An 11,205-nucleotide genomic window follows, 5' to 3' on the forward strand; every position below is an offset into this window, starting at 1 on the left:
TTGGTTCCTCTCCATCTTCTTGGTGAGGTCAGCCAGTTGTTGGGTAATGAGATTGTTCTGAGCCAGCAGAGCATCTACATTTTTTAGCTCCATCACTCCTCTTGTGTTCCCTCTTTCGGAAGCATAGAAGTAGTCGTTCTCTGCTACTGTTTCAATGACATCTATGGCCTCCTCAATGGTCTTCTTCTTGTTCAAAGATCCTCCAGATGAATGGTCTACGGCCTTCTTTGACTCATAAGAGAGCCCTTCATAGAAAATGTGCAGCTGCACCCATTCATTGAACATATCTGGTGGGCACCTCCTTGTTAGGTCCTTAAACCTCTCCCATGCTTCATATAGAGTCTCACCATCTTGTTACCTGAAAGTTTGGACCTCATCTCTCAGCCTATTGATTCGTTGAGGGGGGTAAAATCTTGCTAAGAATTTGTTCACCACATCTTCCCAAGTTGTCAAGCTCTCCTTTGGGAAAGACTCCAGCCACTTGGCTGCCTTATCCTTGAGTGAAAATGGAAATAAGAGCAGTCTATAGGCGTCAGGATGAACACCATTAGACTTCACTGTGTCACATATTCTCAGGAAGGTGGTTAAATGTTGATTGGGGTCCTCTTGGACACTCCCTCCGAACGAACAGTTGTTCTGAACAAGGGTGATGAGCTGTGGCTTCAGTTCAAAATTGTTGGCATGGATGGTTGGCTTTTGAATGCTACTTCCACAGTTTCCTGGGTTTGGATTGATGTAAGAGCCTAAAACTCTTCTATCCTCCCCAGCATGATTTGTTCGTCCTCCTCCGCCATGGTTGTGAGCTTCTTCTTCACGATGATTTTCCATGTTTTTTTCCATGTTTGGTTCAAAGTATTCCTCCTCTTCCTCAGCACCAACTACACGTTTTTCTCTTGCTTCCCTTCTTAATCTCAAGAAGGTCCTCTTAGGTTCAGAATCAAAAGAAGTTGAAGCCCCGCTTTTTCTCCCTGTCATACAACCAACTAGTACAAGCAAAGAGAATAAGTGCAGAAAGTATTTCTGTCAGAATTACTGTTAGTGTGAGTGATGCAATATATCAAACAGTTAGTGGGTTAGTGAAATGAATGGTAAATAACAAAGAAAGAGTAGGGGGAAGGGAAGAAATTAACTAAAACAGAAAGTAAATGACTCAAACAAAAAATTAAATCAAACAAAACAAAAATGCTCAATCTAGTTATCTTCCAATTTAATCATTGTTGATGCACAATCAATCCCCGGCAACGGCGCCATAAACTTGATGCACGAAAAACTTGTCTCGTGACAAATTTCCCTTCGGCAAGTGTACCAAATTTGTCGTCAAGTAAAAACTCACAATAGAGTGAGGTCGAATCCCAAAAGGATTGATTGATCAAGCAACTTTAATTAGAGGAATGTTCTAGTTGAGCGAATCCAGAATTTGAGTTTAGAATTGCAGAAAATAAAATTGCGGGAAGGTAAATGCAGAAAAAGTAAATGCTAGAATTAAAGAACTGAAAGTAAATGACTGAAAGTAAAGTGCAGAATTGTAAATGGGAATGGGGGAATCGCTCATGAAAGTAAATGACAGAAAATAAAGAGAATGGGTAAGATCAGAAATGGGGAGTTCATTGGGCTTAGGAGATGTTGCATTCTCCGGATCAATTTCATTTTCATCTCTTCCTCAATCAATGCACTCATTGATCTCCTTGGCAATCTTAAGTGATTGAATTACAATTTCTTGTAATTCAATCTCTCAAATCTTGATCAATAGCCAATTCCTTGGTCAATTGCTCATGAGAAGAGATGAAGTATGGTCACTGATTATACCACATGCATTTCCCAAATCAAGTGTTGAGAGGATTATAGTCACATATCCATCCAAACCCAATTTGGTCCAGCATGAGAAAGCATTTCTAGCATGATCTCTTCATTCCTCTTTCAAGGTTCAGAAGAGATCCAAGTATGAATAGCTTCTTTTCCAAGATAACTACCCAATTGGATGAAGATCGAAAGCTTTCAAGTAAAATCAAGAGAAAAGATAGAAGAAGAATAATGAAAACTAGTATTGATCCATCAAATTACAACAGAGCTCCCTAACCCAATGAAAGGGGTTTAGTTGTTCATACCTCTGAAAAATGAAAACAAAGATGGAGAATACATGATGAAAACTAGAAGTGCAGAGAAAGTAAAATACAGAGAGTAGTTCTATGCCCAGAGGCTCCCTATAATTTCCAACTCCCCAATTTAATTCAAAGCTACTCCTATATATACTACTCTTCTACTCTTCTAGTTGGTTCTTCAAGTCTTGGGTCTGGGCCTTTGGATCTTGAGTTTGAAGCAGTTATCTTTTTCATTGGGCTTGGCTTTACTTGCAGAGAGAAAGTGTGAAGTGGGCAGAGACTTTAGCTCAGGACGTTAGTGGTGTTAACGTTCAGTGAAAATATGGGTTCGAGAACGTTAGTGATATTCAACTTTTTCACTAACGTTCCTCACCCAAGTAAGAGCCACGTTAACCTCAACGTTAGTGGAACAAACGTTGCCACTAACGTTGCCCCTTTATCCTTCGCACACGTTATTGGGACTCACCTTTCCCAATAACATTGAGAAATCTCCCCCTTCCCTACGTTAGAGTCCACGTTAACTTAGTTAACGTGGCTCTTTTAACGTAGGCTTGCCAACCTTCGAGAACGTTAGTGACACTTACCATTGTCACTAACGTTCCAATGTGCCCCTATTTCTCACGTTAGAGTCCACGTTAACTAGGTTAACGTGGCTTCTAACGTGGCCATGCTAGCCATCTCCAACGTTAGTGACAAAGTTGAGTGTCACTAACGTTAGCTCAACATTCCCTTATCCACGTTAGCTTCCACGTTAACTAAGTTAACGTGGGAGTTAACGTGGCTCATGGTGGCATGTGTGGGCTCCTTCCAACGTTAGTGACAATGTTGGGTGTCACTAACGTTGGCGTCACCTCCCTTCTTCACGTTAACTTCCACGTTAACTAAGTTAACGTGGTTTATTGGGGCTTGTGTGGGTTCCTTCCAACGTTAGTGACAATGTTTAGTGTCACTAACATTGTCGACCACCTTGTTTCCTCACGTTAGCTTCCACGTTAACTAGGTTAACGTGGGAGTTAACGTGGCTTAATGTGACTTGGCCAACGTTAGTGATAATGTTGAATGTCACTAACGTTGGCTTCCCCCCTTTCTTCTTAACGTTAGAGGCCACGTTAACTAAGTTAACGTGGTGACTAACGTGGCCACTTATGAGCTTGGTCCAACGTTAGTGATAATGTTAAGTGTCACTAACGTTGGCTCCATTTCCTTTCTTCCACGTTAGAGTTCACGTTAACTTAGTTAACGTGACTCTTAACGTGGGCAATGATGGCTTCGAGAGCGTTATTGGCAATCACTTTTCTCATTAACTTTGCAAGTTACTCCCATTCCACGTTAGTGTTAACGTTAGTGTAACTAACGTAGCCACTAATGTGGTTCTTCTTTGCTTCCTTTGTCCTGAAATCAAGCAATAAAGTGCATCAAAGTTCTAGTCCAAGTCATGGGAAATGCAACATCCAATTTGTCCTTAAATTCCTGCAAAATTCTCATGAAATCATGTAAATTTCACAATGCATGCTTGAATCAAGATGTAAGTGAATATCTACCCAAAACCAGCTTATTTCCTAAGGAAATGCATGAAACTACCCTAAAAACAATAAAGAAAAGGTCAGTGAAACTGGCCAAAATGCCCTGGCATCAAGGAACCCAAAAAGAAGGAGGAGCAAAATGTAGAGAAACATCGATAATACCATAACTATACTCATCTTAGGGTTTTCCTGGTGGATGTTTACAGAGAAATATACCACACGGAGAAGCTTCCACCACCTCGCCCAATCAAACACAAGAAGGCAGGAAGTCAGACATAATACTGTGAGTACCATAAGCTCCATGGACATTCTACCAATGAATGTTACGATATGAAGAATGTCATAGGAAAGCTAGCCAGAGAAAGTTGACTAGACCGATACTTGGCTGATAAGTCGGACGACCCGAGGAAAAGAAGACGGAATGAGGAAGGAGGACGACAAGAACATCCACCTCAAATCTCGGAGCGACATATACACATGATCAATGGAGGATTTGCTGGAGGGAAAATAACAAAATCATCATGGAAAAGACACCTCAAGGAGGTATATCAAGTCATGGAAGATAGTCAACCATCCGATTTACCCACTCTCTCGTTCACCAAAGAAGATGCTCAAGGGGTAACGCCTGGGCATGATGATTCCGTGGTGATAACCATGATTCTAGCAAATGCTAACCTCCATAGAACCATGATAGATCGGGGTAGCTCGACCGACATCCTATTCAAACCAGCCTTCTATAAGCTCGGGCTGGAAGGGAATGATCTAAAGGCATATCCCAACAGTCTCTTCGGTTTGGAAGATATGTTGATCCAACCTTTGGGATACATCTCGTTATACACCACTTTTGGAAAGGGTGTAAAATCGAAGATGTTAAACATCGATTACATCCTAGTCAATGTAAACTCGGCGTACAACACCTTAATAGGCTGGACCACTTTGAATCGACTTGCAGCTGTTGATTCAACCCCCCACCTCTGCATGAAATTCCCTATAGCCGAAGGGATTGCTATCATCAAATGGGATTAAAAATTAGCAAGGAAATGCTATAATGAGAGCCTTAATTTGAAAGGTAATTCGGGGGCGGGCAAAGAAGTCAATACCATTGAATTGAGTGGAGTCCAAGTTCATGAAGAGTTGCACCCTCAACCTATAGACAGGGTAGAAGAGGTCCAAATCGGAGACCACTCTGATAAAACCATGAACATAGGAACTAACTTGGAAGGAAGCCTGAAGGAACAACTCGTTGAGCTACTAAGGAAATATTCTGACCTCTTCGCCTGGAAAGCCTCCGACATGCCCGGTATGAACCCCGACCTGATGACCCACAAACTCACAGTATATCCAGGTTCCCGACCTGTTCAACAAAAGCGTCGAAAGCTCAGACCAAAAAGGACACTTCATAGGGGAAGTTAAATATCCACTGTGGCTAGCCAATGTTATTTTGGTGAAAAAACAAAATGGAAAGTGGAGGATGTGTGTTGAATAGACTGACCTCAATAAAGCTTGTCCTAAAGATCTCTATCCTCTTTCCAACATTGACGTCTTAGTTGATTTAGTCTCAGGATATCGGTATTTATCCTTCATGGATGCCTACTCGGGATACAATCAAATCCCAATGCGTAAGTCGGATCAAGAAAAGACCTTGTTCATAACCCCAAAGGCTGACTATTGCTATGTAGTGGTGCCCTTTGAGCTAAAAAATGCTAGAGCCACGTATCAGCGATTGATAAACAAAGTGTTTTCACCTCATCTAGGAAAACTAATGGAGGTCTATGTGGACGACATGCTTGTCAAGCGTAAAGAGGATTTAACGCTGTTGATTGACCTTTTCGAAGTCTTCTCTATAGTAAGGAAGCATAAGATGAGGTTGAACCCATCGAAATGCATAAAAGAAGTCCGAGTTTGACTTAAAGTACGAACTCGGACAAGTGTTGAGCTATACTCGCCATGAAGAGTCCGACTTGCCTAAAAGAAGTCCAGCAATTAAATGGGAGATTAGCGACTTTATCCAGATTTCTAGCAGGATCAGCACTAAAGTCACTACCCTTATATGCCATTCTAAAAAAGGGAATTCAGTTTGAATGGACTCAAGAGTACGAGCAAGCTTTCCAAGACTTTAAATCCTTCCTAGGACAGCCCCCCATACTTTTCTGACCTATAGAGCGAGAGGAACGCATATTATACCTAGCTATGGCAAGCCAGGTAATAGCCTCCACCCTAGTCTGGGAGGAAGATAAAGGGCAACAACCTATCTATTTTATCAGCAAAGTCTTATAAGGGGCAGAGCTAAACTACCAAAAGATAGAAAAATTTGCTTGCACTCTTGTCCTTACTACTCAAAGACTCCGACCTTATAAAAGACAGACTTGGTAGGTCGGATGCTACAATGGGCTGTGGAGCTGTCCGAGTTCGACTTAAAGTACGAAGCTCGAACAGCAATTAAATCACAATACATTGCCGATTTTATTGCTGAATACACTGAAAGCCTGGGAAACCCAGTAATATGGAGTCTATACGTAGATGGATCATCAAATAAAGTTGGAAGTGGAGCAGGTGTTATTCTAGAAAGTGACCAAGGAATCCAAATAGAACTCTCCTTAAGGTTCGAGTTTTCTCCTTCCAATAATCAAGCAAAATATGAAGCCTTACCTGCTCGCTTGAAGCTGGCTAAGGAAGTGGAGGCAAAAAAAGTGGTAGTGTTCAGTGATTCCAAGTAATAACTTCGCAAATTAATGGCACCTATCAAGCTAAAGACCCCACTATCAAGAAAAACTTGGATAAAACCCGAGAACAACTGACATACTTTTCTAAAAGTGAGGTCCGACATATAGCTCGGGAATCCAATGCCCGAGCTGATGTCTTCTCAAAATTAGGCAGCACCAAGGCAGGGGACAACAATAGAAGTCTCATTCAAGAGACTCTGCAATCACCATCCATATAAAAGGAGAAGGAAGTACTGACCATATCTAATCAACATTTAGGGTGGATGACTCCCATAGTCAACTACCTCAAATTAGATGTACTTCCCAAGGATAAAAAGGAAGCCAGAAGGCTCGTAAAAGAGGCACAAAATTACACACTGGTCCACAATGTCTTATATAAAAGAGGGATATCAACACCCCTCTTAAAATGTGTCTCGACCTCTAACACCAAGGAAGTCTTTAGAGGACGTACATAGTGACATATGTGAAAACCACTTGGGAGCTCGATCACTAGCCAAAAAAGTGATCCGAACTGGTTTTTTCTGGCCGACCTTACAAAAGAAGGCAGCCAAGTTTGTTAAGGCATATCCACCTTGCCAGAAACATGCTAATTTTCACGTGGTGCCTCTTGAAGAGCTCATCAGTGTTACCTCACCATGGCGATTCACGAAATGGGCCTTGATCTACTCGGACCATTTCCATAAGCACTAGGCTAAGTCAAATACCTCATAGTAGGGATTGACTACTTCACCAAATGGATTGAGGCAGAACTCTTAGCAACTATCACTGCTCAAAGAAGTCGAAAATTCTTGTATAAGAATATTGTCAAAAGGTTTGGGTTCCCCACTCCATCACCATAGACAATGGGACCCAATTTACCGACTCAGCCTTCAGGAACTTAGTGGTTGACCTCAAAATAAAACAACCGTTTACGTCGGTAGAAGACCCCCAAGGCAATGGATAGGCTGAAGCAGCTAACAAAGTTATATTGGCCAAATTAAAGCGCCGACTATAAGATGCAAAAGGGACTTGGGCCAACGAGCTCCCTCAAGTCTTGTGGTATATCGGACCACCCCACATTCCATAATGGGAGAATCACCCTTCCGACTTTCTTACGGAATGGAAGCAATGATTCCCATAGAAGTAGCTAAAGAATCACCTAGAGTCATATTTTACAATGAAAGAGTTAACACCCAGATGCAAAAGGAAGAGCTCGACCTCCTTCACGAAGTCTGAGAAAGAGCTCGGATTAGGGAGGAAGCCTTGAAGCAAAGGATGGCTCTAAGGTACAACCAAAAGGTGATCAAAAGAAACTTCACCACCAACGACCTCATCCTAATCCGAAATGACATCAGAATACAAAAGTCAGGAGAAGGAAAGTTGGCGGCCAATTGGAAGGGATCTTACAAGATAGTAGAGGTCTTAGGTAAGGGTTATTACAAAGTGTTCGACTTCCAAGGGTGGGAGCTCCAAAGGTGCTGGGACACTTGTAACCTAAGAAAATACTATAGCTAGGTTGTAAACCTAATTTAATTAGCACACCCTTTTTTCCGACTTCAAGGGTTTTTTAACGAGGCACCAACATGAGGGCTAGGGATGTTCAAACCCCTAGTATGCTTTTGTAAAGGAATTTCTTAAATATCAATAAAAATTCCTATTTTATTTTTTTTAAGTTTTATTTCCTATCTTGAACGCATTAATTTAAGCTTGATAAACCGCGAAAATCATTGTCCGACCTAAAATGGTCGGCAAGATAAAGCGACGAGGTACAAGTTAATGTAAGAAGTTATATAAACAACTCGTACAAAGCGACCTCAAGAAGGACGGATAAAAAATGAGTTGTAAAAGTAACTTAACAAAGACCAATTATTTAAAGTCAGAACTATGGAAAGAAACTCTTAAACTTTGCTAAGGCCCCAAAGTCAAAGCAAACTGTTTCTAGCTACGAAAATATTATTTCAAAAAAACAGAAGGGTACTATACGATATAAAAAGAACAATTTTTGGACATTACCTCATAAAAAGTTGTGGAAACAACTAAAGGGTAAAAATATTTAGAAAAAACTACAAACTATTACAAAAAATTAAAGTGTTATAGGACCCACAGATCGGGCTATCACAGGAATCTAAAACAGAAATAAAAGGGCTCAGGACTTCTCGCCAAAGAGAAGATTAAGGTCCTCACCCGTCACCACATTTTTTCCCTATCCGAAGGAGTAGAAGGATGCACAGAGACTAACACGGCTGAAACAACAACAGGAGCTGAAGAAGAGGTATCCACAATAGCAGCTTCTGGTTGGGCTTCCAATGCTGAGGTCTGACCGACTTAAGTCCCCGAGGTCTTTGGATTAAGCGGAGGCTCCTCCTCGTTTTCTCGAGTGCAGGGACTATCTTGCCATCCACTACTATATTGTCCATAATAAAGAGCGAAAGATCAAGGTCGGGAGCCAAGACCTTAACCTTAGCCTCTAGGTTCTCAAACATTTCATCCATCCCCAATGTCGTCGACTCCTCAAGGTTGGAAAACTTTTCCTTCATTTTCTCCAACTCCTCTTCAGGTGCCAGTCTTTCCCCGAAGACATGTTTATAGCTCTCTTCAAACCTCTTCACCTTCTCCTCAGCTAAAGCAGCAGCAGCCTTCGAGTTGTTCGCTCTCTCCCGAGCTTTCTCCAGGTCGGTGCTCAAGGTCTCCATCTCCTGCTCCAACTCCATTTTGATTTCATTTAACCTCTCCACGTGAGCTTGGGAGAGCTCCTTAACTCCCTAGCAAGAGTAATGCACACTTTGACTGTACGGAGGCCTCCACGTGCCAATGTCTGGAGGTAGTTTTGAAGTGCTACATCGTCCGTGCTCATGTGTTGATAAAGAAGAACGTTCTTTTCCTCCCAAGCCAAGGCATCTAAATTTCTTGTATAAATGCTTTCCTCCTCGTCCACTTTCTGTTTCTTGGATGGAGGTTCAGTAAAAGAAGGAGACCGAGGGGAAGATTCAGGAGGTATAAGTTTGGAGAGGGGAGTAGGAATGATGACCTTCGAGTCAGAAGGACCTGACCCCGACTTCCTCGGGGGAGATCGGACAGAGGATCCGACCCAGACTTCTTTATGCTGCTGAAGATTTTAGGCTACAACAATTTTTTTAGTGCTCCGAATAACTCTCACAGCCGATTTCAGAGCCATATTTTCTACAAAACTAAACAAAACGCATTCAAAAATGATAATGATAAATAACGGAAGTCAACAAGTAAAGGAAGAGGGAGCTACCGAGCTCAGACTTCAGAAGGTTGGGATCTCCCAAAAATCTTTTTGTATTCAAGTAAGGAGCCCGACCCCAGGTATCTAAAAGAAAATCTATGACACCCCTCTCCAGGTCGTCTAACTCGGCTACATCACGCCTAAGGGTTATAAAGGTATCTTGCCAGTACAAGGGAAAAAGGTGTTCTTGGTTTTCGGGTAGAAAGAAAGGTCGGACTCCCTCAACACTTCGGACCTTGAAAAAATGATTTTTAAAATCATGAAAAGAATCATTGAAAATAGAGAAGACCTTCCGACCTTGTATGGCCCGAAAGGATATCCAACCTGACTTTTTTGTGGAGCTATAGGGTTGTGTGGCAACAAAAAAGTAAAAGAAGACATTCAATGAAGGTCGGACATTCAGCTCCTAACATAGGAGCTGGTATATTTTCATGAAAGCCCAAGAATTTGGGTGCAATTGACTAGGGCAAGGTTACAAGACCGTAGCACATCCATTTCAAAGGCAGTAAAAGGAGATCGGATACCTAACCTAGTGAAGAAGCAATCATAAGCATAGAAGAAGGGTCGCTCAGAATCCTCTTAAGGAGGGAAACACACTCTCTTTTCTGGACCAGGTGCCTCTAAAACATAGTTCCTCTCATCTTCTCTACTCTCACATATATTATGATGCTTATGAAATTCCTCACAATACTCCCTATCAGTCATAGGGACACAAGAAAGAACAGTAGTGTATACCCAAACTCGAAGACTAGGAGGGACTTTGGTTGATATATTCGTAAAAACAGTACACGACATAAAGGCTACAACTACAAATGCAAAAGTAAAGAAGACATTTACTAAAAGAAGTCGGACCTCATCCAAAATAGGTCGGATAAATCAACAATGCCAAAAGAAAGCCACTCTTTTCAAAAAATTTTCCTACAGAGTAATCAAATGGTGCCTCTCCTATGCAACATCGTCACATTAAAGAGACACCGTTAGGGGCAACACAATACACAATCAATAGGGTAATGACTACAGTAGTACAAAAAGAGAATCTTTCATTTTTAAACGTCTTTAAACATTACAAAGCATTCCACATCAAACTCGCAAGAAAGTCAAAACAAACTTTTTTCAACAAAAAGAAAAAAGGGCAATGATAGTGCAGGTAAAGCTCAATAAAAACAACAAAAATCCTAAGCAAGTAGAAGTAAGAGTTCAAGAAAAAGAGAAAAGAAGCCAAGAAACCAACCTTGATGGGATTACGAAAAAAAGAGGCGGGCACGTCTAAAGCAGCAAGAACCATGAACGTTCATCTTCACAACGGCAAAATGAAACCCTTCAGAGCCAAGATAAAGAAGTATTGGAAGCGACAAAAGTGATCGAAGAACACAGAGAAGTTCTTTGTGAAAGAAAAGGAAATGAACCATTTTTTTAGAAATAAGGAAAAAGAGGGAAAAAGAGCTGAAGAGTCTTTTATAAGAGCCAAAGCACAAATGGCTCCTTTACTCCTCCTCAAAATGGACACGGATTCCAAGGAGAAACTGTCCCGTAATGTTCGTACATCATTAAAGTAGCAATGCTCGAAAATTTCAAACACGTCAGGTAACCCGACCTCTCAACGGTAATAGGACCGACATCAAAAACAGAAG

General features: G+C 41.4%; 1 protein-coding gene and 1 non-coding gene across 2 annotated transcripts; both read left to right on the forward strand.

Moving 5' to 3' along the window:
- The first annotated feature begins 280 nt into the window (after window positions 1-280).
- On the forward strand, window positions 281-387 carry LOC148565846 (small nucleolar RNA R71). The gene has a single exon (XR_015884133.1). It is a non-coding gene; the product is annotated as a small nucleolar RNA R71 (small nucleolar RNA).
- Window positions 388-4,099: 3,712 nt separating this feature from the next.
- LOC148565847 (uncharacterized) lies at window positions 4,100-4,648 on the forward strand. Its single transcript, XM_088487259.1, has one exon. It carries the CDS (start codon window positions 4,100-4,102, stop codon window positions 4,646-4,648), a length of 549 nt encoding a protein of 182 aa, XP_088343385.1.
- Window positions 4,649-11,205: the final 6,557 nt, after the last annotated feature.

This window comes from Arachis ipaensis, chromosome B5, assembly GCF_059453495.1.
Source record: "Arachis ipaensis isolate K30076 ecotype BB chromosome B5, ASM5945349v1, whole genome shotgun sequence".
NCBI lineage: Eukaryota > Viridiplantae > Streptophyta > Magnoliopsida > Fabales > Fabaceae > Arachis > Arachis ipaensis.

Coding starts and splice junctions, on each gene's coding strand:
- LOC148565847 (XM_088487259.1), top strand. CDS start 4,100: ATGATCAATGGAGGATTTGCTGGAGGGAAAATAACAAAATCATCATGG.